Below are 22,860 nucleotides of genomic sequence, written 5' to 3' on the forward strand. Positions count from 1 at the left end.
CTTCCTTAAGCATTTCCCGACATCCGTGTTTAAGCGTTTCTGACAACGATTCGGTCTTGTTATTACATACATGGATACGGTGACAAAATGTCGTTGCACTAATGACGTCAAATAAGCTTTGGTTGCCACGTAGCACGTTGCGCCATACTTTGACGTTACCTTGTGCCTAAATAAGAAAAGTGACTAATATAGTATTAAATTCATAATGGATTTAACACAAGGTTTGGCACAAATAACACAATCGAAAGAGTGGTGCTGGTTGAACCCTCTTTAAAAGTTTGTTTGCTTTGACTTAAAGTGAAAAACGCAAATTTCACAACTTGAAATAAAATCGTCATTCGGGAGAGCTTTCAAATATTTTTTTGCCGAAAGTTCGTTCTCGGATTGATACAATCGGAATGAAGCAAACGGACTAACTTAAGCGTGATAGCATGTAGCACATAGCACATTGAACAGCCAATTCAGGATCGTCTATATCCAGCTGGTTCATTGTTGCGAATAATAAGCATAAAGTGAATTATTTCTTGTTTAAATATCAAATCGTGACGTAAAACGTGGTTATTTGTCTCAAATCGTAGGTCAAATCGCAGGAGATCGCAACAAAGCGGCTTTGTCGTGGGAGATCTTAACAGGACGTAACGGAACGTGGTGGAGCGTGGAAGCCAATCGTGTTGATCGCAACAAAGCGTAACAGAACGTGATGCAAATCGTGGGCTCGATCGTAGCAAAGCGCAGTAGAGCGCAACAAAACGTGCTGATTTCGTAAGGAAGGTAACAGAACGTGGAGTAGACCATTTAATCGTAGAGCTCCCCGATTTTTTAGCCTCTGGCTAATCGGGGAGATCGTGGCCAGATATAAACCTAGCAAAACAGAATGACTGCTAAATTAGAAAGAAGGTTTCTCAAACTAATGAGAACATACATATTCAATTTTCTTGCCAATTTGTTCTTCAAAATGACTCTAAACCATTGAATGAATTAATTGAGCAACACACATGTTCAGGATGTGATGAATTGACGTCCATAATGAACACAATTGACCTAGAAGTGCGACGTTGACCTTTGAGAAAAAACATGAATTGTATGCGTGACATCCCGTACAAATAAATGTTTGAAAAATCCTTATTTTTCACAAAGATTTGTGTTCGTATGCACATGTTGTGATGGTAAAGCCTTAGTTGTAGATATAGCTTGAAAACTGTTTGATTAAAATGAAACTTAGTAGTAAACAATATTAAATAAATTTGTTTGTCTTATGGTAATAAAAAAGCAATGTACGATATGTTTTGCCTAAATGTAGGAAGTAAATAGAAGATCGGTGGCATCCGCATGAGGTTAATGTGCATGTTTCGTTTTGTATCTACTGCCAAGCAACCATCGGTAAATAGCGTGCTTGTTTCATACAGAAAGCTGTATATAGACCACATAGCTAAAGTAACCCTTTGGAGTGTCGCTGAAATTTAAAGATCTTAATCCAATCAGTAATAGTTCAGTTAAGTCAAGATTTTGTTCATTATAACGTCACCCCTAATAATTTTATAAGCAGTAGAAAGGTATTCGTATAATTTTTTCCTACCCTGGATAAAAAAAATCCATACAGTCATTTTTACATGTTTTTGATTTTGGAGGTCTTGGGATGCGTGTTGATAAACAAGTAACAGTGATGATTGTTTTGTTTCCAATCGTATTTCAGTGTGCGCATTAGTGCCAGATTATCCAAACTATTGCTGCTCTTGGTAAGAACCACGTCCATAAAAACATATGGATTAGGTTGCATTTTGAAATTGTTTTAAAAATACCTATACGACTCGGATGTCATGACGTGATGTGAGTTTCAACACTTTAGTCATATGAATGAATGACTCACATGACGGCAAGGTCCCACATACGAGCGTAATCCAACAAACGGGCAGGGTTAGGTAGATTTATATCGCAGGTGTTTGGTTTTTGTATGACTTTCATGCAAAATATCTCCTTGCTACCATTTTTTATTCACAGACTTTGGAAAAATCATTCGATGTCATTTCAGATTAATTTAGTTCGTAATGTAATATCAGATTTCAATGCAATCTGAAATGCTGTCAAAGGAATCTGTTAAAAAGGTGATATAATAAAAACACTGCTAATGACGCGTGTTTGTTCTACTTAATAAAAATGATTAATTGCTTAAAAGTGTTTTCTTTTAATGAAACAATATATAATAATTATTACATTTTTCTTTGGAAGATATTTTCCTTTGTGTTATCATTACTTGGGTCCATTTTACATCAACGCGCTGGAAGATCCAGTACGACCCGGCTTGAAAATTGAATAATTGACAGAATATCACGAAAGGGGTTAAAGGAAAGCCGATCAACATTAAACTGTTCTGATAAGATATCTTCCTGACCTTGACATACTTTTATAATGAATGCTTGATCACGGTTAAAAGCAAATAAACAAGTTGTTGACTTTTTTCGCTCATGTTTATGCATTGTAATTTATTTATTGTTTCCTAACGAATTATAATAATCAGTAAATAGGAATCGTTTTCCCTCAAGTGTTTGCGGGGAATTTTTTGTATTCAAATATTTACACAAAACTAAATTAAACCATGCATCATGCTGGAAATTACTGTAAAGTTGGATAAGTCTTTAACAAAGGTTTGCTTTGAAAACCTTTAGTGAACATCCTACACACATTTTACATTCAACGTTGTCAACGCTATTCAGGAGTGTTGGGATAAGAGTGAGTTTATGCACGAAAATTTGTTTAAACCCCAAATACATGTACATTTCACTGACCGTTCCAAGGCGATACTTAACGACCCTTGTTAAATACACCTAGTTTGGAGTCTTGTGCTGTTGTTGCATGTTTCTTGTTTGTGATAATTTGCTTTTGTGTTCTATGTCTTTGGCGTTTACTCTGTGCCAAAAAAAACGGGGGGGGGGTATGTTTAAACGTTTGGCTATTGGGCGTGTTACTGTAGCTTTTCATATAGAAATTAAAAAGTTTGGGAAGGATTCATGAAGGTTAACATGTGATTTCTTACAACAAAGCATGCATTGTACCTAGCCCTGTTCCCTCCTGTTTTTAGGATACAATAGTCACAATGTCGATGCTTGCCTAAAAGGGCAATCTTAAAACATAATTTGTTTCACTGTCATACCAAAAGATGAAAACCAAAGTTGTTGGTTCCCGCCAGTAAAATATATAAACAAATGATTTCTCTAAGAAAGAGAGTTTAAACGTGAGAATATTTTAAGGAAGTCTGGATGGATCCTTTATTCATAAATGTATGTCGCAGACTGATGTAAACATACATATTTCAAGTTCCTTGCCTATTTAATCTTTAAAATGACACCAAAAATTAGATTTGGCAGCGAACATTTGTAAAATGTGTCAGGATCTTTATTTTCACAGAATCACTGTTTTTGTGGCAAAACGTAGTCTGGCCACGTTTGTCACCATAATAATTAAAAAGGTCATTTTCATGCTTAAGGCTATTTTGCATCAGCCTTTCCCACCATGCTTTGTAAAACTGTGAAAGGGAATTCTTACTAAATCGACAAGATTTGGTAGTGATTATCAGCCAATTAAATGAGCATAATCTGAAGGGGTCTCTGTTGGTTTGGCATTAACTATACCTGATGCATGAAATATTACGATACAATTAAAATGAACAGAACATAAACATATATCACATTAGCCCTATCATGTACATAATGAATATGCCCGACTGGTAAGGATAATCCCTCTTGTCTGAAAGATCTGGATTAAAACTTCTAATGTATGATAATTTAAATTTAAGCTCGAGGGTATTTTTTCTGGTTAAGAAGATGCTACGTAAAATCATTTAAATATTTCAAGTTATATATAATTATTAGACTGTTATCGATAGTTAATAGACTGATATTTGTTTGATACTTTCTATCCATTTACGGGATTGTATCCCCTGTTTGTGGCTTAATTTGAATTGTAACTTATTAATGAAATGGACATGGTCCATGACTTTTTTATAAATACGCTGGGAAATTTATATAGTTACAAAAACATGCCCGTTTGGTGTAGCTCGCCCGAGTCATCCATATATATATATATATATATATATATATATATATATATATATATATTCATTGTCGTTGTATATATACGCATCGATATACGATATGTTTTAAACATATATAATGCAGTATTCCGTATCTTGAACCCAAACCCAGCACTGAATATGATTCAACTGTTCATTGCTGTAAGTGGGTCAGTATCCTCGCTGCTTCACAAATATGCTTTTTTGTAATCATAACGCGAGAGCTGGTTTCTTCGACAGTCGTATGACTTTTATATGGAAGTTAAGGTAGTCGTTTATATTTATCTCCAATGTTTAAATATATTAATTAAATATATACCGTTAAATATATTTCATGAAGAAGGATATGAACATGTCCACTATTTTTGTGAAATACATATTTTTTTAAGTTTATTCGTTAACACCTTATTTATATATGTTTTATATTGTCATTGTTTAAATATGTTGATTGTGTTCATATCCATGCATGAACTTGTTTGTATATTCATCTTGTTTATAAAAGTCAATGATATTGTAAAATACTTTGCTTCATGTATAGCGGATATGCAATAGAGTAGTAAGGCAGTTTTTGGTAATAAAAATATTATTCCAGATTCAGGTCTTAAAAAATGAGAGATGAGAACACAAATACATGCGCATCAAACCCTAAATGTAGCTTTACAGTCCAGAAAAATTTCATAACCAATTTAAATGTTAAGGAGAAGAAACAACGTATTGCTTTGACTAAAATGTAAGAGCATAACTTCTGAGATAAGTGGACCTTCTCATAATACTCGAACATTCGAGCAGTTTGATAAAATTCCTATTTAAAGTATTCTTATCAGTTACGTTTTGTGCACCATTGACTTTGAAGTGGTACCGGAATTTTATGCACGATACACATTCAACAGGTGCTTTTCCATTACGCTTCATTGATATTCAATTAATGATGATAAATTATAGTTAGGACAGGATTTGGGGAACATAAAACCTGGGTGTGGCTGACGTTTGATATGAATTGTATGCAACCGATAGTCATAAACAAATTCAGAAGTGTAACTGATCTCCATAATTAATATAGTTAAAAAGATATGGACGTACAAAAGTGATATTAACCTTTGGAAATGAACAAGAATTGTATGCGTGACATACCGTCCCATGGTGCGCTACATTTCGTAAAGTGATGATATAGTTCCAAAAATGATATCAAAATTTTAATAGTGACAATGTTGTAACACGTGGACGGACGGACACACGGACAGACAATCATAAGCTTTGTTTGTGTGTAGCTGTAGAAGCACTGTTAACGAAATGTAAAACATTGAACTGTCCTTAATAAGTGTTACATAACTTGGAACTAAACATAATGTTTATTTTAAGTATGTACTATGAAAAAGCACAAAAAAGAGTACGATATATTTTGCCAAAAAATATATCGGGTAAATGAACAAACGTTTATACTCTCAATAGCGGCATTTGTTGTAAACTTGCATTTATATATCATTCTACGGGAACCATCGGTAGCAAGAGTGTTGGTAACTTACAGAAATGTGTATAAATCTTTAAATGTGTTCGTGATTAGGGTATAACCGGTTTCAATTTGGGATCATTCTTTTCGACTTATGGGACATCTTGATTAATGAACATCTTTACTCACGATTCGTATCCCATGTTCTGGGCGCTTTCCACGAAGATAATTTTTGCCAATTATTAACTAGCTGGTTGGTAAGTTACCGGCCATATTAGAACAAGCACCGTAGTGGGAGAGACTTCATAGAGCGTGTACCACAATGTAATACAAATAATAATAACTGCTTTTAGAAAAACATAAATTTTACGACCTCATTTTTAACCATTACGGATATATACCTATATTGTATGCACGTGGGTGATCGTCCGCCCGGTTGGCTCAATCGGTAAATCGGACTGTGAATCGGACATCCCGGGCTCGATTCCCGGGCGGACCAGGTTACTTCTGTTGTGATTAGTTATGAAATCCTTTCTACGACTATTCGCACTGTACCACTGCCCCTGGCATGTACAGAAGTTGTCAGTTCTTTGCAGAGGTGAAGGCACCTAGTACTGGTAAACCGCCTTATAGTTCCCTGGATTGGTGTGCGATGGTTGAACTGTCACTCTGGGACCCTTCAATGTGCTCACGCCGGGACCCGGAGTATAAACTACTAACACCACCATGTGGGTGATCATTTCTTGGTGTTTACTTCTGTGTAAAAAAATCCATTGAGTCGTTAATATTGCTGTATTCATGTGCATGTAACACTTATTATTTTCAGTCTGCTGTCATTGAGCGCATTTGTGACGGATCGATTTACTTCCGCTGTCTTTGATGTGATCCCCGTTGACAACACTGACATTACAATTTTGCATAAGGTCGTCCTTTTACACTTCTTCGCCAATACAAACAGGACTCCACAGGTATAAGATAAAAAATAAATCGGTCCGCCTAATTAACCTTGATAGCAAGGCTTTTTTGAAATTTGTAAATCAAAGTTCTTGTGTCACAGTTTAGGGTTGTTCAATTAAATTTAGATTTTGATAATTGCTCAAGTTACTTCAACGTCAATCTAGTACAACACTGTTTGCTGTTTAGGCAGAATTCCCTGGATTTATTTTGCGTATATATGAATCTCATTTGGAAGACAAAATACGTTTTAGTTAAGAAATAAGGTTGAGGAACAGATTTTGTTAATTAAGTAAATATTGCTCATGTGGTGTTCATATTTTGTTTATTTCTCTAGTTCATTGTCGTTTTGGCCTATGCCATCTGCCCATTTTCTGCCCAAACTGTACCACAATTCTTATCCCTGGAATTAGGGTTTTCATACCTTTAACAAGGTGTTTAGCATTTTCAGTTTAAAGAATCATGACTTTGCCACATAAAGATATATAATATCGTGAATAAGAAGGCTGATGTTGTCATTGACTTTTGAATAAAGAATTTCGCAGCTAATTATCCGTTTTTACGCTGATGAAACCAACGTATATATATGGTGTTAATACATTTATATCAGGAACTACTTACGGTATTGAGAACATTTTCGGAAAGCGCTTCAAAACCCGCTGATAAAAACCTGAATTATACTCTTGATTTAAAATTCAGTACAGTCTCATGCACTGAATTTATAACGTTGTGCTAACAATGACATTCAATTTTTACACACAATGTTCTGATTAGAGATCATGTGAAGCTGGATGAATGCATTTTTTGCAATCCATGGCATTGAGAACATAGTCGTATTTCACTTTAACAACCGTCGAAAAACACTGATAAAAAGTCATGTTTTATTATGCAGATCAGTCTTATTTTCGTGGCATTTCAACACGTAGTTTCGTGATAAGAGATCGTGTAAAGCTGGACATAATGTTTAAATTAATGCATGATCAGGGTAAACTGAAAAGCTTGTATGGGAGTTAAAAAAGTTGCATAAAGCTGTGTTACTAACTTGAATATTGCAGTTGCAGAAACTTATTGTAAATGTAAAACTCTTTGCCATCACAATGTTTGGACATTCAACTGCAAGATCATCCCTTTAATGAACAGCGTAAATACGTTTAACATGGACCGTTTGGAATATATTCGACAGTTGATTAAGTAAAACAAGGCTATCATGTAAACAATAGTGTTCCTTGGTATGCATATTATATTTTCTAAACAAAGATAACATCACTAACCAATGATGTTTATAATTTCCTCAAGGGCATCCGTAAAAGATGTAAAATGATTAAACTTAAACCTTCTTCAATGCAAATAAAAGATGCGACTAAAACATCTGGCAAAACACCAAAACCTTATTTATAGGCATCAACCCTTTATGTTTAGAAACAAATATAATTATATTGTGTTCAAAATTTATGATGTAAGGATAATTTGAATCGATCTAACGCATCGATTACGTTCAAGGTAACAAAAGTGCGGTTCGTACTCGTACAGTTAAAAATGTGTTAACATGCAAAAGAATACGATGAGGCACAACTGACCTATGAAAATGAATGACTTTAAATTAATGAAATTTCACTTTGAACGCATTATGACATAATTCATTCACAATCGAAGAGGTAGGGCGGGGATATTACGATCATAAGCCGGGCGTTATTGAAAAAAAAGCATTGTTTAGTAAAATCACCTGCCGTTAATAACCGATTTCTGTTAGTTTTACATACTCGCTATCAGGGCCCGCATCATAACATTGGACGCTAAGCGAACTGAGTTTTAAATTTTCAATTACAACTCTTGCCGACTGATGCTATTTCTGTGATTTGATTCATATCAAACGACTTATAGGAACAAGATTCCATAACGTCGTATGTATTGAACAAAGAAACTTTCTTACAAATATGTCTTATTTATGATGCTGAAATAAACAGATGCATGATTACATTCAATGAAGATTTTAGCCGGACAATGTGTACAAATGTTTCCGGTTAAAATTAATTACCAAAACATACATATGTAATAAATAGAAACATACCGATAATAAATCGAGTATCCGATAGGTATTGTGTGTAAATTTCAAGTAATCAAGTACATTTTCTAAAAATCAACACTCAATCGACTGAACATTGTAAAACTACGTCGATGCAGACTTGCAACTGTTTTTTTATTGTTTCGACCCTGATCGAGCGTATTGTAAAATCTTTTCGAAATTACCGCTAACGACGTCACACAAGTACATGTTAAGGAGGGTTTTTACATTTGTATGTCTTTAACCGCATTTTGAATCACAAATGTAAATGAATGTGTGTATAAGTGTTTTCGTAATGGAAACCAAATCACTATCGATTATCGAATCGAATCGGCAGAGGACTATCGATTGATTATTATTGAAACATAATTATGTATTCACTCTCACATAAACGTTAGTATATTTAAGTGTATTAATTAAAACTGTTATAACTGTTCCATTCATGTTTTATTATCTGTTTCTCATCACATAACAACTGAAAATAATGAAACCTATTTTTATTTCTTTTTGACTTAAAGTGATGAAGTCTGTGCCGTAGCTTTGTGTGACACCGCTTGTCCAACCATTAAGGCAATGCGACTAGAGGCTGAAAGTAGCTCATTCTGAGCCCTGTTTGTCATAGTAATCTTCATTTTGGTTAACGAATGCATAATTCCATGTTTGTTGAGGGGATGAACCTGAAAACACCACTTTTATAAAGCTTCAGAATATAGCGTAAATAAACAGGCTGAAGTTGATTAAGCTTACAAAGTACATGGATTTAATAATTTAACAGTTTCACACATAAATGCAAGTATATTTTGTGTCGAATCATGTAGACTTATACACTTTTTTTTATCAAATTCACAAGTCTCCTTTCTTTTTTTTACGATTTTGCTGATCTTTTAAACATAATGATAATATTTCTAATATCATATATTTATTGATTGTTGGATCCTTAGCTACAGGCAGTAGTCTGCCATAATTACAATTTGTTGTGATTGTTATTGTTATATTTTTGTATACACCTAAGGTCTAATGCATTGGTCAAGGCCTCAAAATGCTTATTATGCTTATTAAAATGTCCAGAGGGAGAAATGTTTTAATCGTCCAGCTATCTTTTTGGCTCAGCACTCAAAGGCACAGCTTTTTCCTTTGACCATCCTGAACGGCACCACTTTGAAAAGTGTCAAGTTAAGTCTGGACCAGTATGTTCCTCTCTTCAAATTTAAAATTTAAACAGTGGTTATTGTTTATTTAACTATAACAAATATAATTGTTTACGCTGTCTCAACAACAAACATTTCTGGGACGAACATAACCTAACGTTATTTTCTCGATATCAAAAGTCTTCTCCGACGGAGGACCCTCTTTTACTTTTAGTAACCCAAATGTTTCCAAACATTTGATCTTGTGCCCTAAGGATAAGGGTACATTGTATGCGACGATTCGGCATGCTTCTATGTCCGTTAATATTGTTTGACAAATAGTTTTGCACCCAATGTCATTCTCCGCCATTGTGACAGCTGGAAGTTTAATAAAGTAATGATAAAGAGAGAAGGAAAATTGACGGAAAGAATTGCGATAATACACCGTTTTGGTCGTTACCACTATGCACTCGAATTTAAGGCTGTTTTGCAGGCCTTTGCAGATGGTAACGACCGAAAATTGGTGTATTTTCACTTAATCATTCGAACTGATTCTAATTTTCTCAAAAAATACAAGTCAAATTGTTATTCACAATTTACGTGCGAACAGATCCTGGCCTAGTTATTGGTACTAAAGAACGGTCATATTCACACTGTTAGCTATTTTACATCAGCCTAACATCAGCCTTTCTCATTATGCCTGTGAAATATTAAATTACCCTTTTTGCTTGAGAATTTTCCTGATGGAAATATATTAATACATGCTTTGTTGTCTTAAAAAGGTTTATAGTTAATTGACCACACTCTTTTATATTGGATCTACTGTACTTATTAACATTTACGATAGCCCATCAGCCAAATCATGTACATTATTATTATGCCAGGCTGTCGATGTTTAGTATTAAACGTCCAATCTTTTTTTCCAAAACCCAGTCTGGAAGATCCATGGCTTTATAAGGTCTGCAAAAATATTATAATCGAAATCGCAGGTTGAGGTTTACACTATTTGTTTTATTCGTTAGTGTGTTTTTGTTTAAAAAGCAGCATTCCTCAAGTTTAAAGTAATGATTGAGATAAAAAAGAATGTGAAATCACGCCCGTTTTTGAACCGATCGCATGATTAAATACATTAAACATGTAACAGGGGAATATACAAAAAAGCTGATGTTCATTGTGCAGACGAAGCGTTATTTTAATAGTGCTGCGGGGAATCGAACTCGCGACCCCTGGATTGACAGTGAAGTGTGTTACCGCTTATGTTTATGTGGGATTTTATTTGAATGTAAACTCCGTAAAGTTTAAGTTTGTTTGGTCCTGATTACGGCTTATATATATCGCATGCATATTTGAAAATGAACAGCACAAGCTATGCCTGCAGATACTTTATTTTAATGTTAAATTGTGGTGTTTTATTTAAGACAGTGGTTAAATCAATGCTCGAATGATGGCGTCATCGGAAGATTATACCGAATTGTTTAAACTAAAAGAAAATCAAAACTGGCTGAAAGTATCGGTTGGATTGATCTTTACCAAAGATGGACTTAAACCATACGTAGAAAAGACCATGGAAAGTTTTAAAAGAAGGCAAGGAAGCAACTGCTCCGCGTGTTCTACTGCAACCATTGTACCATGTAACAAGCGAAACAAAATCTGTAGGAGTAGACCATGCAAGCTTCATAATGGAGTTAAATATTGTCCTTGCCCGATCAATGTTTGTGATGGATTTCGAGATTCAATTATAAGACAACATAGATTTGGAGGTCCATCATGGCTAAATACAAATGCCTGCGATTGGTGCTCAAATGCATGGGAGGTGGCTAAAGCATTTATGCCACCAGATGGATATGACACGATCAAAACCTCTGATGAAACAGATTTGAACGGCGTCATCAGTGTTCTTATCAACTGTCGTCTTTTTGAGAATGACATCCCAGACCTAGCAAACCCGATTAACGTTTGTACCAAGGTAAAATAATTCCGTTTTGATTTCGCAAATCGTAATTATAAAAACAGCATGTCACCCTTAAACTTAATATTAATGTAATACAAAGTGACGTTGTTGTTGTTTTTTAAATTGAGTTACACATTCTAATTTTATACAATTACAGGTTCGGGACATTGGAAAGAAATTGCGCCACGCACCAAAACTTAAAGTAACGGATGATCAACTTAAACAATGGTTCGGACAAATGCGTGCTTTGCTCCTTGTGCCAAACCATCTCGCTGCAAATACCAAAGCGCAGGATACCGTAAACACGTTGAACAAAGTAAGATTTTTGTTTGTTTTTATATCCTGCCATTTCATCTCAACAGTAACCTAACAACAGGTTACTTGCATATGTATGTTTTTGAAATGATGATCTTAAAGTGACAATATATGTACACCTTAACTTCAATTCCTAACATGAACTGCATTTCGTTAATTGCGAATATTTTCCGATTAACGCAACTTCTTCGGATATGTTCTAATCGCTGATCACCGATTATAGTATACTTTTAAATTAACATTGTAATTGTTTGTATTGTGTATGTAGGCCATGAAAACTTACATGAACATGTTGGAAAGAGTTAATGGATAATATGTTAAATGTATTGTTTGCTTAAGCATTTAAATGGTAGTGACTAAGTTATAGTTATTATTAGGTAGCGCAAATTAACAACTTTGTATTCACACTCACAATGGTGGACGGGTTTAATATCATTTTGATTTTGGCAAGATTTATGAGGGTTAAAAAAATGAAAACCAGTATATGCAAATGGCAAGCCTACAATAACCTTACTTGCATGTCCAATGTACTTCATATGACACCTGATTATGTTCAAGATAACTAAAGAGCCATTTATAAGTCTCTTAGTATTTAAACTAAACAAGGATGAAATTTACAATGTTTAGTATTTTAAGTGACTGGTAACCCAATTAACAAAAACGATTTCCGCATTTGTTTTTGCAGTTGGAGTTGGATCAATTGCAAATCGAAAGGAAGGACGCCATGGCTGCCATTAACGATGTCATCCCTCATCCAAAGCATCCAGACAATGAAGACCTTGACGAAAATGTTATCATGCTTAACAAAATCATCAAAAGCCTATGTAACGGTAAGCTTTTTTGTTTGGAATAGCGGAAAAGTGCGGCAACGTTCCAGAATGAAACAAAAAAGCTGTTAAAAAGAAAATCATTAAAATTATTCCTCAAAATCATGTGACTTTATATGTACCTGTTATACTATCAACATCGTTTTTCCAAACATCACTCTGATTATTAATCTTATTGCAGTAAATCCTTTTAGCAAACCGAGTTTTGAATTGTAATAAACAGCACATTAAACATCTAGTTTATCCATTTCAAAATCATAGGTTAACAGAAGTTAAAGTAGGATATTATACTGGCACCAAAAACAGTACTTATATATTTGTAACCTTTTAAATGAAGCTAATCTCTGAACAAATTTCCTCATTGAATTAACGACACGGCGCTGTAAGAAAGAATAGGCGATCATTATGTGGATTCTAAAAGACCCATAAAAATAAATATTTAGCTATTGATAGCACAACAGATGCCGTGGAATTTTGAATACACAAAAAAAACCCCACACACTTCAAGTCAATGAAGGATTCAAAATAGAGCGTGCAGGGTAGCCATAACTGTTACATATGAATATAAATAATTCAAGTTTGCAATCAGTTGACAGAATGGCCTTTCGTGTCAACTTATTATTTTTTCCAAAAAATGCTTTACAGGGGAAAAACACCGGAAAAAGTATACTGCTATTAATTTGTTCATCATTCCATGAAATAAATAAAAACATTCATAAGACTAATGTACAGAGTGAACACTATACCGTTTTGCATCTTTTATTCTATAACACTCTTGAGGAAAATGTTTAATCTTTAAATGTTTTAACACATTTCAAGTATTAAGCCACTTGTTTCCAATAAAAACTAGAGTGATAGCATATTTGAACGGTGCAATTCGAAGGCATTCAATCGACAACTGCTACAGCAGGCATTCTATTTAAAACAAATGTATTGCCTGTTATCTATTGTCTTGTTTCGAGCAAGTATGAAGAGCTTGAACTTAATATCCTGAACATATTCAAGTGTTTGCATAGTCTCATGCCTGAATACTAATGTGAAGTATTTCCATTTACCAATAACACAAACTACTCACTGTGGTCTGCTATACATAACGATTCAAACCATAAAAGTCTTATTATTACTAAGTTAACAAAGGGCTAGACATGTGATAATGTTGAAATATAAGTACAGAATGTCAGCCTGAATGTATTTTAAGTTTTTTTATGTTATTAACAAAACTATACATGTAATCAGTTCTATTATACAAAAGGCCATAAATGTGAAACTCTTTGCTCTATGTTTGTAGTCTATGTTTGTAATATCTCAATTAAAAGCCACCATTCTGAACTATAACAACATGTTTTAGTAAATTAAAAAAACTTACTTTCAAGTCATCAGTTTTGTTTGGTCATAGTTTTGTTGTTCACTGCTACAGACTCCTGATTTTGAAAGGAATCCGACACACGAATACACTAGCTCAACAACAAATTTGTAAGTACGAAAATATACTAAAAAACATTTGTTATTACGTTTGTATTATAACTATAAGTTTACACATCGTCTTTCTGACAACTAACAAATACAATCGCATTGAAACAAATAATTTAAACAGACAATCATTCACTAAAGTCATTGTTTTGTCAAAAGGTGTTTTTGAATTGTGTTTTGAATGCAATTAAAGATGATGGTTCTCGAATAAAAAGCGGTTTGGAATTCCATACAACTTAAGCAAAAAAACAAATGACTTCTTACCATAGTAAGTATTGTGGCAAAGGAAACTTAAATCATTATGGATGGCAGACCACAGTGAGAAGTTTGTGTTATTGGTAAATGAAAATACTTCACATTAGTATTCAGGCATGAAATTATCTACATCTATTTTCAAACGATAACCAGCCTAATTACTTGAACAATGGACGGTTTTCGTAAAATTATTTTTTGCAACTTTTTAATGAATAATAGATTTATAAATCTGCTCCATATTGAACAGCAATAGTTCATTGTGGATAACATATACGCATTGTAAAAAAAGTTTTTACATGTTCTAGCTCAAGAGGTAATTGATTCGTTTTAGAAGTGCTATTTTAGATTTTAGTTTCCTACAAACATTGAAAACTTGCTCTTTCCAATTCAATTGGTTATTAATTATAACTCCAAGATCTGTATGTAACTTGTTCAAAACTCGTCTTATAGAAATGTCAAGGAGATGGGTTTTGAATTGTAACCTTTGTTAATCAACATGCATTTTGATTTTCCTAAATGAATTAACCAGTTATTGTTAAAGCACCAAGAAGCTACTAAATCCAAATCATTCTGCAATGTTTTTTGACTATTTGTCACTCTATAACCCGATGTGTGCAAAGTAGAATCATCTGCAAAGAGGTCAATACATAAGTTATTTAGTGAAAGGTATGTATACGTATATCATTGATGTAAATCAAAAAGAGAAGTGGCCCTAGAATTGAGCCTTGTTGAATACCACTTTTAAAAAATTGAAATGTAGATTTGCTATCTCCTACTTTTACTCATTGACAACGCATTAGTTAGTATGAAGGTATAAGCTTAAGGCTGGATATAGAGAAATGATATACTCTAAATTTATGTAGAAGAATATCGTGATCCACAAAATTGAAAGCTTAACGAGGATCTAGAAAAACAGTCCCAACAATCTTACCAGAGTCAACATCTTTCAACCAAGAATCAACTAAACGTATTAGAGTTGTTTGACAAGAGTGATTCTAACGAAATCCCGATCGATTGCAGATCATGTGATATGTGATATTAATCATGATATTTTCTCAACTGATTTGCGATGTGTTTTTAAAACACTTTAGAAATAGTAGGATGGATTGATATTGGCCGATAGTTGTTGAGATCGTTTATGTCAGATCCTTTGTGTATTGGAATGATACACGCCTCTTGGGATGGTCTGGAAATACTACATTTAAAATGCTGCTGTTTATGATGGAAGTTATAGGTCCAATTATTATACCTCCACAATATTTAAGAATCTTAGGTCCTATTTCATGAAGTCTCTGTCAACTGTCTTTAATTTTTAGAACTTTAAAGTAAGTAATAAATTCGATTTTAAAGTATTCATTGTTAGGTTTATTATCTAAAACAGATTTGAGGGTTAAAAATTTACTTTCATCATATTTTACTTTCTGAAAGAGATTGGGAATGTTTGTGAAATGGGAATTCATAGCGCATATTATGCTATCAGTGTCCTCTCAATATATATGTTCAGCTGATTGAACTAGACTGAGCATGATTTAAGGCTTATTTGGTTGTGGGAATGCATTCATATTATTCCATAGATATTTGATACCTTTATTTTCCTTGATAGAATGGCTATAAAAAATCTCTTTTTTTTCGAATAGAATGTGTTACTTTATTTTTGTGTTTCTTGTTCTTATCTAGTTAGCTTCTTTTTTAATTTGTCACGAAGCCTACTTGCAGTTTTTATATTCTCATTAAACCATCCTGGTAGATGGAGTAAATTTTCCCTCTAACATTTCTTTGGGGCATGTTTGAAATAAGTTTATGTATAATATTGGTTAGAAATTTTAAGGCTTCGTTTGGATTACAATGTTCCTCAGTATCCAATTAGGCTGGAATTAGAACTTCTGTTATCCTGTCAGGTCTGCTAGAATTTAATAGTCTATTAGAGTACTAGATGATTTTGTAATTCTGGTTGGGTTGATCACAAGCTGTGAAAAACCATTCGACAATCCAACAGACGACCACTGATACATCTTGTCTCTTCCCAGTAGTTTGACTCGTGGACTTCATAAATAATAACGTTATTATGGTGGTCAAATAACGAAAACATTGTAAAAGTGTTTTAATGTTAGAAATGAAATTAAAAGCATTTATATAGTATAAATGAAGAATTATATTTATCTTTAAACTGATTAGTTTTCAATTTGATCGGCTTCATGGTGATATCAAGAACAATGGAAACAACATTTGTACTTGTAATAGCAAATATTCGTACTTTGTTAATAGTTTTCGCGCGGTTCTGTACATTTTTCTAAACACTCTGGTGTAAAATACGGCGCTGTTGTGCGTGTTGCTTTTTTGGCATGTTACTAAATGCTAATTACATTTACTTCCCGAAAATGTTGATCGATTGAACTTTTCTCACGTGTATGAAACCTACAAAGCGATGAAATGTAGACATCTGAGGATTCTAAACGACTTATGTACACATTGAATACCAAAATGCGACTAAAAAAGTAAATAAACTATTAGTGTGGCATGGAGTTTAAAACAATGAGTAAATTGAATAAATCACATAATATCATATAAAGGATGTTCACTCTATAGTTACTCAAATAACGAATATAGGACTGAAGAAAGCAAGATGTTCAGGTAAGAACGCAAAATCTACTAGTAAGAGAGCAACATGAACATCTCAGTAAGCAAAATATAAAGTTTGTTTCTATACCATTCCAACTTTAATGATCAGCATTTCCTCAAGGGGATGACGTCATTAAGATTGTGGAGCTTTTTTCTACTGAATATGAATTGCCATTTTAAAATAGTTATCACAGAAATAAGTGAGAATGACTTATTTTCATTTAAAAAAGAGAAACAAAAAATAAATTATAGAAATAATGTCTTGATGAACCTTCAGATCACATGCGAATGAAATGATTACATTTTGATACTCACTTGGTGCATTCAGATTGATATCCAACTGAAACGGACAATTATCCTCTATTAACAATATAATGGTGTTCTATCTTTCAGACACATTTCAGACACATTCTAATCTTTGCTTTCTTTCTCAGATATCCTGCAAGAGGTCAGCGAAAACAAAAAGTTACAAAATGGGGTCGTTGATTTTATAAGTAAGTAGGAATTATCCCATACTTAGCCGGCGTAGTTTTAAATTGTTAGTTTATCTTAAAAAGAAAATAAACAATACGCTTGCCAAAGTAAAGAAAGTATCAGTCAAACAACAAGTATGCCCGATGGCTCGAGTTTCGATTATTGAGCTGTACCCGTAAGTATAACTCGAGGATTTCCCAGAAAAGTATAATAATTTACGCGGAGTAAATATCAGAAAGGTCCACGTGCTCTGCTATTGCAAGAAAAATGTTTGGAATGAGTAAGGTTGCTCGGGTTGCGCAGCGCTTCTTTCTTATAGCTGTCTCATACCTGAGCAATCAAACAAGATAATCGATTTTACATTGGACATTTGTTTTATCCCGTGTACGACTTCTTACAAATGTAACCAGCTCGGTATTGAGTTGATGTAGATGTCCAAATTGATGATGATATTAAATTTTTCGGTATAAATGTGTATACATATTATATATAAAAAAAACTAGGTATGTTTATCAAGGATTGTTAGGTACCGCCTTGGAACGGTCAGGAAAATGTAAATTTACTGAGGGTTTAAACCAGTTGTTGTGCACAAACCTCACTCTTATCCCAACAATCCTAAACAAAGAAAAAACGCAAAAGTTGATCTAATAAAAGTATACATTAACTTGAGGAAACTTAACAATAAAACAAATAATAATAAACTTATAGGTGAACCCCAGGTACTTCTATGATTAGAGATCCCCACTCTATCTGCAGACGGAGGAATACAATTCAGAGCACCTAATGCAAAAACTTTTCAAAGATACGATGCAGTCATTGTTTGAAACTATGAACATCACACACAGTCTGGCTTATAAAATAAAAGGCTTAAAACTGTGTGATCATAGAGTTTCTAAATAAAAGCATCATTTTTCTAAAACTGTGAACAAATAAAGAAAACATTATCAAAAATCTTCTCCTTCTTAGACACTTGACCAATTGCAAACATTTTTCGCAGGAATAATCATTAAATGGATATACTCTAGCGTCATTAACATAAAATGGTTCAATATAAGAATTGGTTGCTTTAGCAAAAAAAGGAAGAAATCTTTGATATTATTTTCTTACCAAACCGTAATCCAGATTTCAACATACATTAACAAAAGTGTTCGCAATATGGTCCCGTATCCAATTCTTTCCAGCCACCAACGGCGGTGGCTAAAAAACTATGAAAATCTTTGTCTCAGACATTTTCTTCAAATTTCACAGAAACGTTCTTTTCATGATATGACTATATCGAAAACTTTGAAATCAAATCTCATATTTGTATTCCAAATTTTATAGATTTGTAGGTCGTCCTTAATCCTCAAATCCTGAAAGCTACGTTGTTGTTTTGTTAAAAAACTTGGCCGTGGGACGGGGATATTTTTCCTTATATGACTCTTTGGAAAAAAGTCCTTAAGCTATGTTTGCTTGTTTAAAACGTTGCCAACAGGGGAGGGGCAAGTTTTTACTTTATGGGAAAAATCTTTTCCTTAGAAACCGCTGGCTAAAACTTAAATAATTTCACACAAATGTTTCTTATGAGATCCTTTATCAAATTCCTTTAAAAACACAATGAAAACGGCAAGGACTTAGTAGTCGAAAATTCAAAATTAAACCTTTTTAGGGGTATTAGGAAAGGGCCCTGCTATGTTGGTTCGTAGAAGAAAATTGCTGACATCGGTCCGGGCTAGTCTTCACTATATTATTTTATCGAAAACATTGAAATTATTCTCCTCAGAGACAGTTGGCAAGAGTTTAAAATACTTTTGAGATATGATACTTAAAAGTGGTTCTATTTTCCCTAAATGAAATTTTCAAATCTATTTTTCCCCGGTGCCACTGGCAAGAGCTCATTATCAATTTAAGGAAATGTTCTTAGGTAATGCTTTATCAATATCCTTCAAATAATGTCGGTTCATAAAAAATGGCCGCTAAGAAAATCATACCCATAATCATAAGGCCTTGTGAGAATCATTTTCTCAGGTGACCGTCAAAGGTCACCTAGGCCATCTAATTTTTTTATGAAATGGAACGTTAAAACGAAATAAGAAATATTATGTTAAGACAAATATGGTATGTTATATTTAGTTGTGTCAAAAAAGCAACTTTCATTTCATGTCTTTCTTATTTCATAGAAACAGGATCGAAGCCCCTAGCATGGTTATTCCAAAAACTGTTGTCAAAGTCCATGACTACACATGTTACAAATCGCTCCAAATACACAATCTATGCGAAGTACAGTTTTAATGGACCTGAAGTCAACATTGCAAACCAGAAAGCAGAAGCGAGTGCAACTGCTGTCGTCGGAGGGGCATATGGAGCAAATGGCATCATTGGTCGCGGATTAGAATATTCGGCAGCTGCAGCATTTAGGACAATTGCCCCAGGTGCCCATATGGCGTTCGAATATCCTACTACAATCAAAGATGCCGTGTATATCTGGATCTACTACGTCGATGAAAACAGTGAAAAGCAATGGGTTTGCGAGGGGCTTCCAAAGAGACCGGATTACAGTGTCTTCGTTGATCAAGATGGCAAAGTACAAAATGCTAAGCATGGAACACTTTCCGAACCAGCAGATAAAAAATGATATAACACATATTTTTGAAGTGAGAGGAGCATATTCACTCGATATATACATATATTTTTCAATATAACCAATTCAAATTATAAATCATTCTTTTACAAGAAAATGGTTCTAGCACGTACAATAGGCATTGAAATTGCCTGAATTTATTACGATCGTTAACTAGACGAGTTCGTCAAATGCAAGACAACAAAACACTTCTCTGTAATCAAAGCTATCAATTTCATAGCTTTTTCAATGATAATTCAACATTAAGTATTACGCACTTATGGCGTTCGTATTTTCGAACGTGTTTGTCCCTGCCGTTTAGTATGTTCACGTTATTTGCTAAAAGAAAGTATGGGTCAAACACAACTACAAGTTCTCAATAAATTACAGTAGAATAATTCAAATTATAACGCAAAATGGAAGATCTTAGATGTTATTGTTTTATGTACCCTCCATTCAAACAAAATAATTTTTCGTCATTAGAGCTGTTTGCATGTATGATTTTTGTGCTCATTTTGTGATTTTGTTTAATTTTTGGTTTGTCCATTTAAATGGCATAACAAAATCCACATGTTTGTGGGTGAGTTTGTACACGATTAAGAGACTTGATTACTTTGTACTTGTTCGCCAGTGAGTTCGTACTCTATTAAGAGACCTTATTAATGTGTACGTGTTTGCCAGTGAGTACGTACTCTATTAAGAGAACTTATTAATGTGTACGTGTTTGCCAGTGAGTTCGTACTCTATTAAGAGACCTTATTAATGTGTACGTGTTTGCCAGTGATTTCGTACTCTATTAAGAGACCTTATTAATATGTACGTGTTTGCCAGTGAGTTCGTACTCTATTAAGAGACCTTATTAATATGTACGTGTTTGCCAGTGAGTTCGTACTCTATTAAGAGACCTTATTAATGTGTACGTGTTTGCCAGTGATTTCGTACTCTATTAAGAGACCTTATTAATGGGTACGTGTTTGCCAGTGAGTTCGTACTCTATTAAGAGACCTTATTAATGTGTACGTGTTTGCCAGTGAGTTCGTACTCTATTAAGAGACCTTATTAATGGGTACGTGTTTGCCAGTGATTTCGTACTCTATTAAGAGACCTTATTAATGTGTACGTGTTTGCCAGTGAGTTCGTACTCTATTAAGAGACCTTATTAATGGGTACGTGTTTGCCAGTGATTTCGTACTCTATTAAGAGACCTTATTTATGTGTACGTGTTTGCCAGTGAGTTCGTACTCTATTAAGAGACCTTATTAATCGTGTTTGCCAGTGAGTTTGTACACTATTAAGAGACTTTATTACTATGTACGCGTTTGCCAGTGAGTTTGTACCCGAAGACATAATTAAAAATGTGTTTGCCTTTGAATTTGTACCATATTGCGATTTGTATTACTATATGTATGCCCCCCTTCGAAGAAGAGGGGTATATTGCTTTGCACATGTTGGTCGGTAGGTCGGTCGGTAGGTCGGTCGGTCGGTCCGTCGGTACACCAAAGTGTGTCCGAGTGATAACTCAGCCATTCCTAGACGTATGGTCTTCAAACTTGACATGAAGATTGGACCTGACCAGTGGATGACCTCTATTATTTTAAGGGCTCGTCGGATCAAAGGTCACAGTGACATTTAATGGTAAAATAATTTTAAAGCTTGTCCGAGTGATAACTCAACAATGCCTACACCTATGGTCATCAAACTTGATATGGAAGTTGAGTCTGACCAGTAGAAGACCCATATTGTTTTTAGGGGTCATCGGTCCAAAGGTCAAGATCACAGTGACCTTGAATGGTAAAAGGTTGTCCGGGTGATAACTCGACAATACCTGCACCCATGGCTCTCATACTTGATTTGGAGGTTGGGCCTGACCAGTAGAAGACCCATATTGTTTTTAGGGGTCATCTGGCCAAAATTCAAGGTCACAGTGACCTTGAATGGTAAAAGGATGTCCGGGTGATAACTCGACAATGCCTGCACCCATGGACCTCATGCTTGATTTGGAGGTTTGGCCTGACCAGTAAATGACCCCTGTTGTTTTGAGGGGTCATCGGGCCAAAGGTCAAGGTCACAGTGACATTGAATGGTAAAAGGTTGTCCGAGTAATAACTCGACAGTGCCTGCACCCATGGCCCTCATACTTGACTTAGAGGTTGGGCCTGATCAGTAGATGACACTTTTTGCTTTTGGGGGTCATCGGGCCATAGGTCAAGGTCACAGTGACCTTGAATGGTAAAAGGTTGTCCGAGTGATACCTCGACAATGCCTGCACCCATGCCCGTCAAACTTGACTTGGAGGTTGGGCCTGACCAGTACATGGCCCCTTTGATTTTAGGGGTCTTTGGGCCAAAGGTCAAGGTCACAGTGACCTTGAATGATAAATGGTTGTCCGTGTGATACTTCATTATTGCCAGCACCCATGGCCCTCAATCTTGACTTGGAGATTTGGCCTCTTGTAGAATATAAGAGGTATCAACTTGAAACTTCATAGCTAGATAGATCTCAATGAGGGCAAGTGCAGTGCATAAGAACCGTAACTCTTGCTTCCATAAGAAAAATTAGGCAGAGTGGACTGCTTTTGAAGATAAAATAATAAACAAAAACCCATAGTGCTTCTTTATTTCGATTTGTTTTCTAAAATGTTGTCGTAGGTATATTCCAGATACAAAAGAAGCTGAATATTACTGAAAACGTATT

At 34.5% G+C, this 22,860-nt stretch overlaps 2 protein-coding genes across 3 annotated transcripts in view; both read left to right on the forward strand.

Annotated features, from left to right (window-relative positions):
• LOC128205051 (uncharacterized) overlaps nucleotides 1–22,234 on the forward strand; it is a 29,810-nt gene extending 7,576 nt beyond the window's left edge. Inside the window, exons 2-7 of one of the 2 annotated variants that reach the window (XM_052906456.1) lie at nucleotides 6,340–6,481; nucleotides 11,075–11,622; nucleotides 11,765–11,923; nucleotides 12,608–12,752; nucleotides 17,528–17,587; nucleotides 19,727–22,234. In XM_052906456.1, the coding sequence (XP_052762416.1) occupies nucleotides 11,098–11,622; nucleotides 11,765–11,923; nucleotides 12,608–12,752; nucleotides 17,528–17,587; nucleotides 19,727–20,181 (1,344 nt within the window). In that variant the 5' untranslated portion in view covers nucleotides 6,340–6,481; nucleotides 11,075–11,097 and the 3' untranslated portion in view covers nucleotides 20,182–22,234. The remainder of the gene's footprint in view (nucleotides 1–6,339; nucleotides 6,482–11,074; nucleotides 11,623–11,764; nucleotides 11,924–12,607; nucleotides 12,753–17,527; nucleotides 17,588–19,726) is intronic. The other variant, XM_052906457.1, reaches the window with a different exon arrangement.
• LOC128205050 (uncharacterized) overlaps nucleotides 1–22,860 on the forward strand; it is a 68,186-nt gene that overhangs the window by 9,360 nt on the left and 35,966 nt on the right. The gene's annotated exons all lie outside the window — the stretch shown is intronic.

The sequence above is a fragment of the Mya arenaria genome, chromosome 10 (assembly GCF_026914265.1).
Source record: "Mya arenaria isolate MELC-2E11 chromosome 10, ASM2691426v1".
Lineage (NCBI taxonomy): Eukaryota > Metazoa > Mollusca > Bivalvia > Myida > Myidae > Mya > Mya arenaria.